This window comes from Cnephaeus nilssonii (genome assembly GCF_951640355.1).
Source record: "Cnephaeus nilssonii genome assembly, chromosome: 7".
Classification (NCBI taxonomy): domain Eukaryota; kingdom Metazoa; phylum Chordata; class Mammalia; order Chiroptera; family Vespertilionidae; genus Cnephaeus; species Cnephaeus nilssonii.
Genome location: NC_137078.1, coordinates 100,876,942 through 100,895,465, shown reverse-complemented (window position 1 = coordinate 100,895,465; position 18,524 = coordinate 100,876,942). Strand labels below are relative to the sequence as shown.

Here is an 18,524-nt window from a genome sequence, read left to right as displayed (position 1 = left end):
CCACCACCTTCCACCCGCCCGAGGGCCAGGTTTCTCCTGGGCTCACCCCCCCTCCCGGCTGCTCTCTGCCCGCAGGTGGTGTACCCATGGGAGGGGGGGTCTGCCCTGCCAGCTCCGGATTGCCTACACCACCACCACCACCACCCTCACCCCCACCTCCCCAGACTCCCCCACACCCAGGAGGCCGGTTCCGGGGGCCACGGGGATTTGGAGTCAGAGGTTTCCAAGAAAAGAAAAGAACCCCCTCAAAAGTGACAGGTGACCAGCTCCCCAGATGGGTCCCGTGTGGCAGCAGGAGCCCTGTCTGCAGCAGAGTCCCTGGAGGGGAGTGTCCTGCCCCACAGCCCTCCCGCGGGGACCAGACCTCGGGCAGCTGCCGCGGGTCCTCCCCCAACCCTCCCTCCTCTGCCCGAGGTCCCGCCCAGGGGTGCTCCAAGGCTGGAGGTCGGCTGCTTTTCTGGTGAGCCCCCCTTCCCCCCGCACTAACAGTGCGAGGCTGAGACCAGCGGGGCCACCCCAGGCCGGACCCCCGACATCGGCGGCCCAGACGCCAGGGGGAAGGCCAACCGACCGCCTCTGGCCTGGAGCTCAAGGGCGGGGCCAGGTTCCATTTCTGACTGAAATGGCCGCAACACCCACAGGGCCGCGCCTTTCTGCTAGGGATGTGAAGGGGGGGCGGGGGGTTGGCCGTGCTCCTCTGGGGGCCTCCCTGGTGGGGGGGGGGGGGGGGGGCTTGGACCTTCCCGGGGGAGCGGGGCCGCGGGCCGGGCTGCGTCCTCTGGCTCCTGGGCCCTCGGGAGCGGGTGGCCCACAGGGATGCTCACCAGCACGCTCCTCCGGCTGCCCCGCTCGCCGCCGGCCTCCCGCGCACGCACGGCCCGCATCCGCTCCAGCTTGCGCCTGCGAACGGCGTCCCCCTCCGGCACGGCGCCCCGGGGCCCCTTGCTCCCCGGCGGCAGGGGCGTGAACAGCATGGCGGCCAGCTCGCTGTCCACCTCCGCCAGCTTCTGGGCCTGGACCACGTTTTTCACCCCTAGAGGGTTCAGAGGGGGGCCAGGGGTCACAGCTCATCTCTGAGGGGGAGGCAGCCACGTGACCAGCGGAGCTCAGGGTCCCTCCTCCCTGTGACTGCAGAGCTGGGCCCCTGGCGCCCCCGTCAGCTCACAGGTCCCAGGAGCTCTGGCGCGATTCCACGTTCCTCCGGCTTGGCTTCGTCTCCCCTCCCCGCAGAGGGGCCCCCACAAACACAGGCCGCCTGTGGGGTTACGTTTCTCTGCGCGACACCAGGCTGCCCACCCAGGCCAGAGCGCGGGCCGCCCCACGTGGTGAGCCAGGAGGCGGGCACTAAGGGGCACGGCGGCCACCACTCTGCGCCCAGGTCCAGGGGGGCGGGCACACGACACGCTCACACACCTGCACGCGGGCAGCCTTCTCTGCCTCGGTGTGCTCCATCCCACCCACGTCAATCACCCCCACGCACCCCGCCCACCCACTCACGTCTGGGGGGCCCGCGCGTGAGGAGGCTGCCTCCGTCGAAGCGGCCGGCTCCCTCATTCGAGATGACCCGCAACCTGGAAGGGGGCAGCGTGCTGGCCTCTCTCCCGCTCTGCTCACACGGGTGACCTAGACGGAAAGTGCCCACATGAGACCTCACCACAATAAGAGCCCGAGGGCACTCCACGTGCCCACGAGGAGGCCGGCTGTCAACCAGCCCTCCCTCCCCTGACCCTCCCTCCCTTCTGACCCTCCCTCCCCTCTGCCCCCCCTCTGACCCTCCCTCCCCTCTGGCCCTCCCCCCCCCCACCCTTCCTCCCCTCGGGCCGAGCATGGAGGAGACAGCAGCCTGCTCCAGGGCCCCGGCTTCGGCACTGCCCTGGTCCCCTCGCCCCTCCCTGCCGTCCAGAGCCATGCGACCCAGAGGGAGCTCAGGTTGGCACACCCCCCAGCCCCCAGCCCTCCCTCCCTGCCACCAGCTCAGAGGGGGCCCAGGCTCCTGGCTCCGCCCCGTTTCTCCTGCACCAAGGTTGTGTGCCCACAGGCCCTGGCAAGCTGTGCCCGGTCCCGAGAGCCTGCTGCCCAATTGCCCAGCAGGGGGCACCTGCCACCTCACTCACTGCGGGCAGTGGACTCGGCCACACAGGGAAGCAGACTCCCGCAGCCTCCTCCACCCGCTCCTGCGGCGAGGGGTCCCCTGCAGGCAGCCAGGCCGCCTCTGGGCCCCATCTGACTGCGAGGAGCACCGCCTTGTCTAGGCCTGAGACACGCAGAGACCAAGGAAGCGGCAGGTCGGACCCGGCCCACAGCGCAGGGGCAGCTGCCCGCGTCCTGGGGCTCAGGCTCCCGGGGCTCTGTCCCTGCGGCGTGGGGGACAGGAGGGTCACGCGGTCCCCTCCCGGACAGACGAGGTCCCCGGCTTCCTGCGCTCGTACTCGGACGCGGGTTTGTTGACAATCAACTGGAAAAGCGGAGCCTGCGTGTGTGCAACAACCGAGGGCCCGCGGGCCGCAGGCCAGGACCCCACCTCCCCCGGGCTGTTTCCGTCTGAAACTGCTGCGGTTTCCTTCCCTCACCAGACAGGGTGTGTGGGACCGACAGCAGGCGCGGGAGCCGAACCCTCCCATACGCAGGGCCCCCTCGCAGCCCCGCAGCTCCCACAATGCACGGACCCCCAACTCCGGTCACTTGTCACGGTGCACACCCCCACCCCTTCTTCCACCGTGAGAGCACGGGACGTGACCGCAAAGCCGGGCTCCGGACAGCCCTTCCCCCAGGAGCCACCCGGAAGGCAGCCAGGGCACTGGGGCCACCCCGCACCCGGGACGCCGGGGCCACCCTGCACCCGGGACGCCGGGGCCACCCCGCACCCGGGACGCCGGGGCCACCCCGCACCCGGGACGCCGGGGCCACCCCGCACCCGGGACGCCGGGGCCACCCCGCACCCGGGACGCCGGGGCCACCCCGCACCCGGGACGCCGGGGCCACCCCGCACCCGGGACGCCGGGGCCACCCCGCACCCGGGACGCCGGGGCCACCCCGCACCCGGGACGCTGGGCCACCCCGCACCCGGGACGCTGGGCCACCCCGCACCCGGGACACCACCCCGCACCCGGGACGCCGGGGCCACCCCGCACCCGGGACGCCGGGGCCAGGAAAGGACGTGCTCCTGGGCGCCCCCGTGGCCGCGGACGCGGAAAGGCCGCTGCAGAGCAGGCTGCTGGGCGGCAAAGCCTGTCGGGGCCTGGAAGCCACCGGCCGAGGACGCGCTCCGCGGAAGGATCCCCGGAGACCGGGTTCGCAGCGACGCTTCCTCCAGGCCCCGCGCGGTCGGAGTGCAGAGGCTTAGCGCTGCCCGGGGGAGACCAGGCAGGACAGGGGGACCCTGCCATCACCCGGGAGGCTCCCCAGCCATCACCCCGTCTGTGGGCCTGTGCCCGCTGCCCGCTGCAGAACAGCCACGTTCACACGGAAATAAAAGCTACAACAAATACACAGGAAACGGCAGCGCGGCCACGCAGGGACGGCGGCGGCACGCGCGCTCGTCCTTTGTTAACCGCTCCGTGCGCGTCTGCGTGGCGCCTCGCGAGCAGGTCTCTCAGACTCTCCCATGAGCTTATCGCTCCCTTGCAGGCAAAGCATGAAAATGACAATTGAAGATAACACGTAATGGCGCTAATCTTTCTTCTGGAGATAAGATTGTAGCACCCGGAGTCGTGCACAGTGCGGGCCGTGATTAAATGGGGAAATAACCCGCACAATCCTGGAAGCGGACCGCAACTCCCCGGTCCTGCGCTTCTGAGCAACGTCTGCTGCTCACATGTGGCGTTTATTTCTCCAGAACCTAATTGAGTTTTGCTGCTTCCACACTGTCTACGTTCCCAGCTGCCCTGGATGCAACATTTGTAAACAAGCAGCACAACCCGCGGCGCCTTAATGAGCGCGCACCTGCCGCTGCCCTGCCCGCCGGCCTGGGCTGACGCCGCTGCTGACGCCGCGGATGGCCCCGGGGGCCCCCCTGGGGCTGAGCCTCACGCTCCGGCTGGGTTTTGAGTGGAAAATTCCCGAGGCAACAACAGGCCGAGTCCTCCGGGTGGACACAGCTCCACAAACCCCTCTGGCTTCCATTCGTCCAGCGTTCAATTCTGCCCAGAACAGCCCCAGCCCGGCTGCGGGCCCTCCAGGCGGCGGAGTGGGCCGGTCACTGGCCCTCGGCCCCGAGGCCGCCTCTTCTCCGGTCAGGGGCCTCAGTCACACCGAGGCCACCCCCAGCCCAGACTCCTGCACGTGGAGGGGGAATCGGGGCTCAGGCTCCCTGCCCAGCCACTCTCGGGGCAGAGGGCACCACGGGGTGAAGGTCAAGGCTGGGCCCTAAAGGGGTGCTTCTCGCGCCCGGTCCCCAAGCTACACACGTCCAGGAACATCTCTCTCCCTCCTCGGAGACGGGCGGTTCTGTCGCTGGCACTCCCAGGAAAATCTCCCCTGGTCGCCGAATTTGAGGACTGTCACAGGGGCCCCGGGACGGCACCAAGAACAACTGAGGGCCAGTCCAGGACGACTACCCGCCCGAATCCTGATCAGAAATCAGGAACACCAACAGCTGGCCCAGGGCAGACCTGGTGGTCAAGGGCAGGCAGACAAGGCAGGCTCCATGGTCAAGGGCAGGCTCCGTGGTCAAGGGCAGGCCCAGGGCACAAGGGCAGGACAGGCAGACAAGGGCGGGCCCAGTGGTCACACTAGTAAGAGTTTTTTACTTCCTCTGACGATACGATGCCCACGATTGTGCCGCTGCCTGGGGGAGTCATGCTCCAGCTGGGAGGCGAGTGATTGCCAGGGAAGGACTCTTACCCACGTTGGCCAAGGTCAGGTGCAGCAGGCCCTTCACCACCGTGTGGACGCCGATCGGCCTGACGCTGCCAGACGCAGTCACGGCTCCGCTCAGCACCATCGCGTCCTGTTCGTATTCGGTCGCCAGGACCTCGAGCTCATGGGAGACCTGCACCGCCGGGCGGCCCTGGCGGAGGAGGTGCTGCGAGGAGAAGGCACGTCACCGCCTAGCAGATCCGACCTGGAACCCGAGCCGGTGCTGGCCGGGCTTCTCTACAAACTCTCCGTGACGTGCCACGCGACTCACCCACCACGTCCACACCCGGGAGCCGCCCTCGGGAGCCCCTCCGTGGGGAGAGAGGGGACGGAGCAGCAGGACAAGGCGGGACACCGAGCAAACCCCAACTCTACATCGGAGCTGCGAGGTCTGAACCGGACCTTTCAGAACCAAGACGGGCAGACGGGCCAAGGGACACGCCAGGCCGGTGCGGAGCACAGAGCCCCCAGCCCGGGGGCCACAGGACGGGCCACGGGGTCGGAGGAGGCCTGGCGGCTGGAGCCCGGCAGCGGGACCTCCAGCCGGCCATGGTCCGAGCGGGCGAGGGAGGCCCACGCGGTCAGGCCCTTCCTGACTCGGGCTCCTGTGCCTGAGCCGACGGCCAGTGAGACCCAGGATGACGGGATCACAGGTCACCTCTGGCCCAGCGGGCCTCTCCCTGCGAGGCCTCGGGAAGGCCGCCTCACCTCTCGCCAGCGCGTCTCATACAAATGGAAGCCTGGGGACAGACTGCGCCCCAGCCTGGGACCCCTGCGCACCCCCTGCCTGCAGGGAAAGGCGAGGGCTCGGGGGCCGGGGAAGAAGAGGGATGAACAGACTTGGGTCTTAGTTTTGGGGGGACGGGGAGTCACGAGGGAAAGGGTTCGACTATAAGTCCAACAGGAACTCTTTAGAAAGCAGGATCCTGAGCCCGGCCAGGCCCTCGGAGCCAGGCCCTCGGAGCCAGGCCCTGGGGCTGCCTAGGACACGGACGTCCCCACCGGAGGAGCAGGTGACGCTCCTGGGGGTCAGCCTGAGGAGGCACTGAGACCAGAGAAAAGGGGACCGGCCTGAGGGAGCGCAGACCGTGAACACCGTCGCCGGGAAGAGAGAGCTCGGTGCACAAGGAACCGACGGCCTGTCAGGACCCCCCTCCCCCCACCCCACCCCGGGAGAGCCGCTACCTGCAGGGGCACGGCGGCCGAGCCGATGAGCAGCAGGGCGTCTCCGTCCCACACGTCCACCTGCAGGCTCTGCACGGCCAGGTAGCGGGTGAACCAGCGCCGCTCCCCGGGCCTCAGGAACCCGGGGTCCACCAGGTACCTCAGCTGGAAGCCCGGAGGCCCTGTTCCGAGAGGCCCCAGTGAGTCCAAATCAAGGGGCCATTTGTCACCCTCACCCTGTGAAGAGGGGTCTGCTCTGGTCCTGCTACTTCCTGCTTCCGTCACAGCTACAGTTTAATAAACACATTCATCACAGCCCTCATCAAAATCCAGATCCACACCCGGAGGCTGCACTGCTTCCCAGCACGTCAACAAACTCCGCCCAAACGAGGACTGATGCTCCCCCCCCCCCCCCCGCCCCCCGCCCCGTCCTGGTGATCAGGCCCCGGGAGCTGCAGGAGTCCGCTCAGGCTCAGGCATCGGGGGAAGTTAGTCAGCATCTCCTGTCAAAGCCGGACTTTCCCTCACACACACAGAGCTCAGCACAGGCCACCGGCCCCACCCCAGCCTCTCACCCTCCCCCAGACCCCCGCCACACACACACACACACCCCGGATCTCATGCAGCAGCCCCGCGGGGAGCGCAGGCCCCTGGACTATCAGGCTTGTTGCTGAGAGGAGGGCACCCGCCTTCATCTTCCCCGCACGGCGGCATCATTCATCCTAAATCGACAAAAACGCCACTGAAACCGCCATGAGTTGAGGTGCAAGGAACAGCCATGCTGGGACCACATTCAGAACAGCATCCCACTCCGTCCATAATGGAACCGTGTTCACGGAGCCCCCGATGAGCAGAACATTAACTCCGGGAGGAGGGCCGAATGTTTACCAGCACCCCATGCGGCCTGGGCCAGGCTGCGGTCCTCACCCCACCCCCAGCCACCTCATTGTGGGTACCCACCCAGCAACGTCCCCTCTGCTCCCCTCAAAACCAGGACCGTGCTCTCGGTGGGAGGACAAAGTGGGGGTCGGGACGGGGACGCAGCGCTCGGGGAGGACACGGCACTGTGGGGTGGCGGGGGCATTGGGCCGAGGGGAATGGAGTGAGGACCACAGAGGCACAGCTCACAGGGCAGTCTCAGGGCGGCGAAGTTACTCCCTGTGGTACATCACAGTGACACATGATGTTAACCATCCGTCAAAATCAGTGGAATGTACGTCACCAGGAGTATCTCAGTATCAACTAGGAGCTGTAGCTAATAGCAATGCATCGGAATTGGTTCATCAGTTGTAACAAACGCATCAACCACACGAATGCAAGACGATGATACCAGCGGAGACCGTGGGGTGGGGAGTATACGGGAACCCCGCTATCAGCTCCATTTCCCTATAACACTAAAACTGCTCTAAAAAAAAGTCTATTAATTGTAAAAATGCTTGGAACTGTACACTTTGTTGCGTGCATATTTCAGCGACAAAAGATAATCTCTCTCGCTTTTTTTTTGTTGTTGTTGTTAATCTTCACCCAAGGACATTTTCCCATTGATTTTTAGAGAGAGTGGAAGGGAGGGAGGTTGGTGGAGAGAGACAGACACACACACACATTGATTGGTTGCCTCCTGCATGAGCCCTGACCCAGGCTGGGGATTAAGCCTGAAACCCAGGCACATGCCCTTCACTTGAAATCGAACCCTAGACCCTTTGGTGCGTGGGGTGATGCTCTAACCACTGAGCACACTGGCCAGAGCAAGACAATTTCTCTATTTTTTTTTTAATCTTTATTGTTCCCACCCCAGGCCTTCGCCCCCCTACTGTCCTCGTCCATAGGTGTAAGCTCTTTGTCCAATCTCTTCCCTCACCCCCTACACCCCCTTCCCCCTGAGAATTGTCAGTCCGCTCCCTTTCCATGCCCCTGATTCTATTATATTCACCAGTTTGTGACAATCTCTCTTAAGTGAGGCTCATGAGCAACTCGGCACTGAGACCTTAAGGAATGGCCTGTCCATGAGGGCGGGGGGACGGGGGAGAACGCCCGGCTGCAGGGACCCCCAGGCAGGGGGACACCCAGGCAGGGGGACGCCCACTGCAGGGACATCAGGCAGGGACACTTTTGATGGAGACTCTACTGTATAAGAAACGGCAAGAAACTGTTTTTAGACTCTAACTTGAGAATTTTGGACTTCAAGTTTTAATTCATAATGACAAGAAAACTTGATTTTGGAGTTTAATTTTTCTGGACTTCAACTTGCAAGGAAATTTAAGTTTTGGACAAATTTCTCTCTGGGAAAGGGGTTTATATTCAAACTGGGGGCACCTCTGGGATGCAAAACCCAAGTGCAGAGTGTGGGGAACCCCAGGGGACAAGCACGTGGCCACATCAACAAAAAAATCAAAAACAGGGGACGGTGGTAGCAACCACAGACAAAGGAGACCTGAGTCCCCATTGCCACGCAAGGACCTGATTTCAACAAACTGTTAAAAAACTGTATGAACTTACGGGGGAAATTTTACATTGGCTGGATGTTTGGTGATGTTAATGATTAATTTTTAGGTGGGACAGTATTATTGAGTTTGTTTTTCAGATACACATAAGGAAACCACAGGTGAAATACAAGAAATGGGAGCGCTGGCTGGAAAAGGTCTTGGGGGGGACGCAGTCGAGACTGTTGGAGGGGACACATTATACTAGTTTCTCAGATTCTGTATGTGTTGGGGAGTTTTTCATCGTACAGCATTTTTTAATGATGAAACTTTCAGCCCTGGCCAGTTGCTCAGTGGTTAGTGTTGACCCGCTGACAGAAGGGTCTCGGGTTCGAGTTTCCGTCAGGGGCACGTACCTGGATTGCAGGTTCCCCAGCCCGGTTGCGCGCATTTGGAAGGCAGCCCACCGATGAGGCTCTCACATCGATGTTTCTCTCTCTCCCCCTCCTCCCTCCCATCCACTCACTCTCTACAAATAATGGGAAAAATATCCTCAGGTGAGGATTCAAAAAAACAAAGAGACTTGGAGATGAAGTCTGGCTCACCAGCATCGGAGGCGCCGTGGTGACTGGCGGGAACCAGGACGTGCGACAGGGAGCCCGAGCGGCTCTTCCCGGCCCCGTCCAGCGGGAGCAGCTGCAGCCGCGGGGTCGTCGCGGGCGGGAAGCGGTAGAACTGGAAGGTGAAGTACACGGTGCGCGGCCACGGCGTTCCCGGGTCGTCCTGGGGCACCCTGAGTCCGACAGAGCCGCGGATTAGTCAGGTGTCCTCAGCGGAGAGCGGGCTTCCGTCACCCCCTTGCGAGGTGGCTGACAGGCAGTGTGCCCGTCCGAGCCAAACCCAACAACAGACACATCCCTCCGTCTATGGGACCTGGGCACAGGGGTCTGCCAGCTCGGATGCCAGGGCCAGAGCAGCCGGCAGGCAGTCGAGAGCGCACCTGCTGAAGGCAAGGAACTGCAGCACCACCTCGTTGCCCCGGAGACGGTCGGCTTCCTCCTTCTGCAGGCTGAACTTCACGGGGTCCGCAGGGCTGACGGCCTCCGCCGGCTGCTGGCTGGCGTCCAGGATCTCGGGGAAGCCGGCGGCCTGCAGGAGCGCCAGGCAGGCCCGCGAGAGCCTGCCTCCGGAGCTGAAACACACACCCGCTCAGCGGCCTGGGGAGCGCCTCTGGGGACGGCCTGGGTTCAGAGGGCCAAGCGGTCTCCATGGCACTTGTTTGCCAAGTCCCTCCCGAGCCGCCCCTCACCTCCGGGCCTGGGCCCCCACGACGATGGGGGCGTGCACGGGGGCGAAGGGCAGCTCCTGCAACTGCTCGGCTACACAGGTTCCCGGGACCACGGGCGTCGGGCTCAGGTCGGCTTCCAGGTGCGCGATCCCGCCCTCCAGGGGGGGCTCCTGCTGACGGGAGAGGCCCGGGTCAGGCCCAGGAGGCTCCGTCCAGGGGCCCATCCCTGAGCGGCCGCCACGCGGACATCAGCAGATAGAATCACAGGAGGCTCGGCGGCCGTTAGCCTCAGGCGGGCAGGGAAGAATGCAGTGCGTGTCCCATGGAATATCCGGGACAGGCTTAGGCCACAAGTTACGTTCTATCTGGAGTTTGAATTTATGGGGCGCCCTGCGTTCTGTGAGGGAAAGCAGCGAGGCAGGAACCACTGATTTTATGAACGCAGCGCCGGGGGGGGGGGAAGGCTCGTTCACACCAAACCGCGTTTATGGGCGAGACACGCAACCTCCTTCAACACGGGCCTGGCCGGTGCACAGACACGTTCCCGTGCCCACGCCACTCGCACCGCCGGCCGCTTCCCTCCAGAGCACGGAGCACGGCGCCCGTCCCCGGGAAAGGCCTGCGGGGTCCCAGGACCCCCCCACAAGCCTGCTCCCAGGCAGTGGGTCTCAGTTCAGGGGGACACCATGTGCCGGGCAGCCCAACAACACACGAGGCGTGAGCCCTGAAATCAACAGGCCTACCCTCGGGCGAGGATTAAACAGGAATCATAAAAATAACAGATGCAAGCTCCTCACGCACACACGAGCCCTGCGCACGGGGCGAAGCAGGCTTACACCTGTGAGTGCGGACTGTGGGACAACCTCGGCCCACCCTGTGCTTAGAACACGGAACCGCCTTCAAACAAGTAATGAGACTGTTCTCCTCACAGACTCCCGGGAGTCTGGGACCCCGTGTGCAGGTGAACCGGCCGCTTCTGAGAGCCAACTCCGTGCGGGTCCCAGGTGACGCGGGGTGAAAGGAAAGGGCTCTTCTAGGCCATCGGCTGCAGCGGGCGGGGAGGAGGGGGGCCTCACCGGCCCTCCCTCTGCCGCGCTGGGAGCCTCTATCTTCATCCCGCTCCCTCCTGTGTCCAGAGCCCCCGGGCGGCTTCCCGCTGCCTTCTCCACAGAGCAAAGCTCAACCTTCCGGTGCAAGGTTAGCACCAGGCCCAACGCTCATGGTGCAAATCCCGAGGCATGGACAGCCCAGTCACCCCGTGTTCCTGGGAACCCCCCATGGCCCGGTCACCCCGCGTCCCTGGGAACCCCCCATGGCCCGGTCACCCCGTGTCCCAGGGAACCCCCCATGGCCCGGTCACCCCGCGTCCCTGGGAACCCCCCATGGCCCGGTCACCCCGTGTCCCAGGGAACCCCCCATGGCCCGGTCACCCCGCGTCCCTGGGAACCCCCCATGGCCCGGTCACCCCGTGTTCCTGGGAACCCCCCATGGCCCGGTCACCCCGTGTTCCTGGGAACCCCCCATGGCCCGGTCACCCCGTGTTCCTGGGAACCCCCCATGGCCCGGTCACCCCGTGTTCCTGGGAACCCCCCATGGCCCGGTCACCCCGCGTCCCTGGGAACCCCCCATGGCCCGGTCACCCCGTGTTCCTGGGAACCCCCCATGGCCCGGTCACCCCGTGTTCCTGGGAACCCCCCATGGCCCGGTCACCCCGTGTTCCTGGGAACCCCCCATGGCCCGGTCACCCCGTGTTCCTGGGAACCCCCCATGGCCCGGTCACCCCGCGTCCCTGGGAACCCCCCATGGCCCGGTCACCCCGTGTTCCTGGGAACCCCCCATGGCCCGGTCACCCCGTGTTCCTGGGAACCCCCCATGGCCCGGTCACCCCGCGTCCCTGGGAACCCCCCATGGCCCGGTCACCCCGTGTTCCTGGGAACCCCCCATGGCCCGGTCACCCCGTGTTCCTGGGAACCCCCCATGGCCCGGTCACCCCGCGTCCCTGGGAACCCCCCATGGCCCGGTCACCCCGTGTTCCTGGGAACCCCCCATGGCCCGGTCACCCCGTGTTCCTGGGAACCCCCCATGGCCCGGTCACCCCGTGTTCCTGGGAACCCCCCATGGCCCGGTCACCCCGCGTCCCTGGGAACCCCCCATGGCCCGGTCACCCCGTGTTCCTGGGAACCCCCCATGGCCCGGTCACCCCGTGTTCCTGGGAACCCCCCATGGCCCGGTCACCCCGTGTTCCTGGGAACCCCCCATGGCCCGGTCACCCCGTGTTCCTGGGAACCCCCCATGGCCCGGTCACCCCGCGTCCCTGGGAACCCCCCATGGCCCGGTCACCCCGTGTTCCTGGGAACCCCCCATGGCCCGGTCACCCCGTGTTCCTGGGAACCCCCCATGGCCCGGTCACCCCGCGTCCCTGGGAACCCCCCATGGCCCGGTCACCCCGTGTTCCTGGGAACCCCCCATGGCCCGGTCACCCCGTGTTCCTGGGAACCCCCCATGGCCCGGTCACCCCGTGTTCCTGGGAACCCCCCATGGCCCGGTCACCCCGCGTCCCTGGGAACCCCCCATGGCCCGGTCACCCCGTGTCCCAGGGAACCCCCCATGGCCCGGTCACCCCGCGTCCCTGGGAACCCCCCATGGCCCGGTCACCCCGTGTTCCTGGGAACCCCCCATGGCCCGGTCACCCCGTGTTCCTGGGAACCCCCCATGGCCCGGTCACCCCGTGTTCCTGGGAACCCCCCATGGCCCGGTCACCCCGTGTCCCAGGGAACCCCCCATGGCCCGGTCACCCCGCGTCCCTGGGAACCCCCCATGGCCCGGTCACCCCGTGTTCCTGGGAACCCCCCATGGCCCGGTCACCCCGTGTCCCTGGGAACCCCCCATGGCCCGGTCACCCCGTGTTCCTGGGAACCCCCCATGGCCCGGTCACCCCGTGTTCCTGGGAACCCCCCATGGCCCGGTCACCCCGTGTTCCTGGGAACCCCCCATGGCCCGGTCACCCCGTGTTCCTGGGAACCCCCCATGGCCCGGTCACCCCGTGTTCCTGGGAACCCCCCATGGCCCGGTCACCCCGTGTTCCTGGGAACCCCCCATGGCCCGGTCACCCCGTGTCCCAGGGAACCCCCCATGGCCCGGTCACCCCGTGTCCCTGGGAACCCCCCATGGCCCGGTCACCCCGTGTTCCTGGGAACCCCCCATGGCCCGGTCACCCCGTGTTCCTGGGAACCCCCCATGGCCCGGTCACCCCGTGTCCCAGGGAACCCCCCATGGCCCGGTCACCCCGTGTCCCTGGGAACCCCCCATGGCCCGGTCACCCCGTGTTCCTGGGAACCCCCCATGGCCCGGTCACCCCGTGTCCCTGGGAACCCCCCATGGCCCGGTCACCCCGTGTCCCTGGGAACCCCCCATGGCCCGGTCACCCCGTGTTCCTGGGAACCCCCCATGGCCCGGTCACCCCGTGTTCCTGGGAACCCCCCATGGCCCGGTCACCCCGTGTTCCTGGGAACCCCCCATGGCCCGGTCACCCAGCCAGGGGCCGGCGTGCTGGCAAATCAACGCCTTCCCAGTGTCAGGAGCCACCACCCAGGAAGAATGGGGCACACTTACCGCCTGGGCCCCCGAGGGCTCGAAGCTGGCGGGCTGCTGGGAAGAGGGCTTGGCCGAGCGGCACCGAGTCGGGGACGGTGGGGAGGCTGCGAGCTGGGACAGGGACAGCTGGAGGGAAGAAAGCTGGTGAGAAGATCAGCCACTCAGTGACCTCGCGGGGGCCCCCACCCACGCGGGCGCCGGGAAGGAGGCTCAGGGCGACCACAGAAGGCGCCGAGGCCCTCAGCCTCCGCTCAGCAGCTGCTCTGGACCCCACACCGTTCCAATGTCCTTCGAACTATGGAGAGAGGACTCTGTGACCTCTCCTGGCCCGAGGATCTGAATAAACGCAGCAACAAGGACAAGCAGGCGGAGGGGAGGACGGGCCGGGGACGCCAGGTTCTCGCGCGCGTGGGCGGCAGGGTCCTCTGGGTTTCCCCTCCGCCCCTGGGCCCGCCGTCGCCAAGGCCCTTCCGGTTCTGACCAAGCCCCGCTGCCACGCAGGCACCTGCCATGGACAGGCCGCCCACGGACACGCTGCCCTCCGACAGGCAGCCCCGACCTGCTAGGCTGTGCCCTGTCCCCCCAGCACTGCGCGCGGCCGGCCCTCTCCTGGCAGCGGCGTGGGCAGGGGAGGGGTGGAGACCACACCTCAGCGTCTCGGGGAGAAAGCAAAGGCGTCCAGTCCTGACCATTTCCAACCCTCAGGCCCGCTGTCGGGGAGACCACTGTTTCAAAGGGAGAGTCCCCCGAGGCCAACGGAGGGTCCCTGACAGGGTCCGGAAGCCGCCTGGCAGCCGCTGCACAGACGGGCAGGAGGGAGACGGGACCCCGGCCCCCCAACGCAGCAGGCGGCCCCTCCCCTCCGCTCCCAGCCCCTTCCCAGCCGCAGACGGCACGGGCATTGACTGTCCCTAACGATGCAGAGCCCCTTCCTGACCGGGGCCTGCAGTAGCCGCTCTGGACTTACCCCTGGTCCCACAGGCGAGTCCTGGGAGGCGGCGAGCCCCTGGGGCGGCGGCACTGGCGGGCCTGGGAGGAAGCACACAGGACGGGAGGGAGCCGTCGGCCTCGGCGGGGCCCAGGGCACCCGGAGCCCCACCCTCCAGGGCCTGGACGTCTCCCTCGGGGGTACCCCGTGCCACTGGAGCCGGGCAGCAGTGACCCGGCCGTGCCCACGCTCAGCGGTTCAGAAGACGGGGCGTGCAGAGAACACAGGTGGCTCCTCCCGGTCACGCCTCCGCTGCTGCTGCTCTCGGCTCCGGATCCGCAGGCCCCGCCCCCCGACTGCCCACGAAGCCAGCCTGGCCGCAGAGCCCCACTCGCGGGCGGGCGGCGTGGGCCTGTGAGCACAGGAAGAGTCCGGCCAGCCCTCCCACGCTCCCCTAAGGAGGGGCTGAGAGTGTCCTTTGACCTTGACCCCAGGCTGAGCGCCTGGCGAGCGCTGTCCCGCTCGGTGGTCGGGAGGGGGCAGGCTGCCGTTGGCCCGTGCTGCTCCCACCCCGTCCCCAAGCCACGGGGGAAGTTGAGGCCAAGCGGCCCGGGCCCTGGGCATCTGTTGCCTCTCAATCATTTCACACGGGTTGCACGTCTTCACCTGCCAGGGTGGCCCGCGTGGACTCCCCGAGGGCCACGGCCCGTCTCCAGCCCTGAGGGCCACACCCTGCCTCGCTCCTCACAGTTCCCTTCAGACACCGGACTGTCCACTTCACGTGGCCACCACCCCACTGGGCTTCAGGACAGCTGGACCCCTGAAGTCCCAGCCCACCCAGGCGGCCTAGCCCTGGCTCCTGTGGCTCTGACCACTGCCCTGGCCTCTCCCGGCCTCTTCCGTGGCCCCTGCTGCCCAAGTCCCCACACAGCCAGGCCTGAGCCCGGGAACAGGCCGGTGCCGTGAACGTGCGTGAGCCAATGAGCCCCCCCTTTCCCTGCAGCCCCGAGGCCTCGGGGCCTGCTGACCAGCCAGCCTCACCACGGGCCGTGACGGGAGGTGCCGCGCACTCCACAGAGCATGCCCGCGCCTCCCTGGCCGCTCTCAGCCACAAAACAAAACCCACAGCAACGCAGCCTCTGCCCCAGGAGGAACTGAGCCCACGAAGCGCCACCCATACCGCCTGCTGTGTGCCCAGGCCGCCCACCACAGCCGCCCCGCTGCTCCAGAGCCACCCAGAGAGGGCAGGCGGTGACCCGCTGAGGGGCCGGGCTGACGGGGAGTGAGGGCCGGGACAGCGGGCGCAGAGGGAGCTCCCTCAGCACCCTTTTTATTTTAATTGATTTCAGAGAGGAAGGGAGAGGGAGAGCGAGAAACATCAATGCTGAGAGAGAATCATCGATCAGCTGCCTCCTGCACGCCCCACTCTGGGGATGGAGCCCACAACCGGGACCTGTGCCCTGACCAGGAATCGAACGTGACCTCCTGGTTCATAGGTCGACGCTCAGCCCGAGCCCCGCGGCCGGCTGCCACCCCCTCTAACAAGCCCCGATCTGAGGCCCACGTCCCCAGACACTGCAGCCGAGGAGCCTCCGGTTCCCGAGATGCGCTCCCTGGGGAGGGAGTCAGAGCGTCGCTGAGCCAGTCGGCTTCCCAGGAAAGATTGTGCTTCAGCAGAACAAAACGCAGATGGGGTTCTGCCGGGGCCACTGTCCTCGAAGCAGGGGCCTCCGCCTCCCAGACCATCTGGGGCTCTGCCTGCCGGCAGCCCCGCCCCACCTCCCCGGCAGCCGCAGCAGAGAGGGAACTGGATCAGCCAGCACGAGTCTCCTTTGTTCTGCCCTCAATGGAGACACAGTCCCGCAGGCGGGTCTTGGTAATGAGGAAAATGGCAGGAAATGGCTCCATTCTCCCTGATAAGAGAGCCGGGCCCCTGGGAGCCAGCCCTCTGCTGAGGGAGTCCGCTGAGCCCGCCCGGAGTGAAGTCTGAGCCTGGGGGCGCTGGGCACTAAAGCCTCCTGGTTCTCACAGCGGGTGCCCGTGTTCTTTAAGGCAATTCTTTACCTCGAATCTTCCCAGCGAGTACACGGCACCAGAAAAGCCTCTGCTGGCCATCAACGCCGCCCACTGAGGTCCAGGAGCGCGAAGCCCCCATCCGTGCCCAGGGCGGCGCGGACTGAGAGAAACGCACCAAACCACAGCCTCCCTCGGCCCTTTCTGTCCGTGTCGTGGGCGGGAAGTCACTTCTCAAACCCACTGTGTGGAGCCCAGGGAACACGTGTCCCCGAGAGCCCTGGATCAATCCCTCCACGCCCCACAGCCAGGATGACCTTCCGACTGGGGAGCCCCACTTCCGCCAGAGGCCACGGGCAACGCGTGCAGTGACAGCTGGAGCGTGCACAGGTCTGCGGCCGCACCGCTGAAACAGGGACCCATCAGGGCGCCCGGGAATCAAGGCCGGTGCGTGCGGGGGGAGAGAGGGGGTGAGTGCACATGGAAAGGGGAGGAGGCCCTGGGTCGGGCAGGAGCGGCTGCCGAGCACGTCAGAGCCGAGAGCAAGCCCCACGCGCCTGCATGGAGTGTCTGTCTGTCCCGCGAGCCCTGAACACGCTCTGGCGGCACCCGGGCTGCACGCAGCTCAGCACCGCGGGAGGGGGCCCCACGCGGCAGCTGCTGCCTCCGGTGCCTCTGCCAGCCACGCCGGCCCCTCCCTGGGTGACGTCAGGCGGCCGGGCCACCACAGGCCCCGACCAGGTAAACACAGGTCAGGGACTCGGAGACGACCGCTCTGCCGAGAGCCGGGAAGCTGAGGTGCCCCAGACAGGAGGGACGAGACCAGGGTCCCAGGCCACCGCTGAGCTGTGCGGACGGAGCCACCCGGCCTGAGACGAAGGAGAAGCTTGCGGCCCAGCTCGGCGAGTGCAGCCCCGTCTGAGGCCTCCTGTTCCCTGACGCTGTCACTCCGTCACTCCCGCCCTGAGAACCGCTGTCAGCAGCGCCGCGGCCTCCACCCTTCGTGCGCCGCCAACCCTGCTGTCCTTCCAGCGGCCCCTGCCGCGCCCCCGCGTCTGCCTGGAGGGCACCTGCCGCCACGGGTGCATCCCCAGCCGGGCTGGAGCGGCTGCCTTCCCAGCCAACACTCACCGAGGCACCCTGAGGGGCGGGCCCTGGGAAGGTACAAACCCGTGCAGGAGAGTGAAGTGGGGCAGGGTCTGCCCGGGGACCCCCTCCAGCTGCAGAGGGTGGGGCGGCCAGCACCCTCTCTGCAAACGCTGGCGGGACCCCGCAGCGCGGCCCTTCCTGTGACCAGCGGCGTGGCCCTGGGCTCCGGGCAGGTGAAGCCCTTCAGCCCCAACGCCAACTGTTCCTGAGACGCAGCTGTGCGTTCGTGGGGGGGGGGGGGGGGGGGATGGGGGGGCGGGGAGGCTGAGGAAGCAGCGTCAGCGGGCGGGGCCTGCTGGGGGCGCTCTCGAAGGGAGTGCTGCCCAGGGGCCCGAGCCTGCCTGTGTGTGACTGAAGGCTCAGTTAATGCTGGGGGAGGGGGTGGGGGGAAGGGATGGGGCACCGTGGCTTAGTTCTTGCAGCAGCTCAGACCAAGGCAGGGAGGGTGGGGGCTCTGGCGAGGTCCCAGGATAGGGGACAGCAGCCGCCCCCAAGGCCAGGGAAGGGAGGGGATCACTGCTAGAGACGGCCGCTGTGCCTCGAAGGAAGGTTGTGGAAATAGCTTCCCTCGAAGGCCTTGGAAATCGGGAATCAGTCCTTGGTTACGGCTCCGGACACTCAGTTCATCAGGCAAACCGTCCGAGAGGCCATGGGGGTAAAAGTCACCCTCCCTGACTGAGCACAGGAAGGGGGGTGAGCAACACCCCAGAAGAGACCCAGGGAGTGGGCTGGGGCTCCGTGCTGGGGAGCTCAGAGCACGGGCTGAGGATCTGGGGCGCCCCAGGCTGGGGTCACTTGCAGGGCCGCTCAGAATGCCACCCCCGGAGTGGCACTGCCACTCGCCAGCAAGCGGCCCTCAGGCCCCTTTAAAGCTGCGGCGCGCTGCCCCCCCTCCCACTGGCTGGCTTTCCTGGACGGAAGGAGGACGCTGCCTGCTGGAGGGACGTGTTTCCAATGACCCCCCCCATCCCACTGGCTGGCTTTCCTGGACGGAGGGAGGACACTGCCAGCTGGAGGGACGTGTTTCCAATGACCCCCCCCCCCCCCCCCCCCACTGGCTGGCTTTCCTGGACGGAGAGAGGACGCTGCCTGCTGGAGGGACGTGTTTCCA

The 18,524-nt window shown here is 66.7% G+C and overlaps 1 protein-coding gene across 5 annotated transcripts in view; it reads right to left on the bottom strand.

The window, feature by feature from the left end:
* Positions 1-18,524, bottom strand: part of NPHP4 (nephrocystin 4) — a 64,207-nt gene that overhangs the window by 8,399 nt on the left and 37,284 nt on the right. For 4 of the 5 annotated variants that reach the window (XM_079777559.1, XM_079777560.1, XM_079777558.1 and 1 more), the window contains 9 exons: positions 14,291-14,352; positions 13,342-13,449; positions 9,751-9,902; positions 9,442-9,633; positions 9,047-9,234; positions 6,043-6,203; positions 4,843-5,023; positions 1,498-1,623; positions 825-1,033 (listed from right to left, as the gene is read on the bottom strand). In XM_079777559.1, coding sequence (XP_079633685.1) covers positions 825-1,033; positions 1,498-1,623; positions 4,843-5,023; positions 6,043-6,203; positions 9,047-9,234; positions 9,442-9,633; positions 9,751-9,902; positions 13,342-13,449; positions 14,291-14,352 — 1,379 coding nt within the window. The remainder of the gene's footprint in view (positions 1-824; positions 1,034-1,497; positions 1,624-4,842; positions 5,024-6,042; positions 6,204-9,046; positions 9,235-9,441; positions 9,634-9,750; positions 9,903-13,341; positions 13,450-14,290; positions 14,353-18,524) is intronic. The other variant, XM_079777561.1, reaches the window with a different exon arrangement.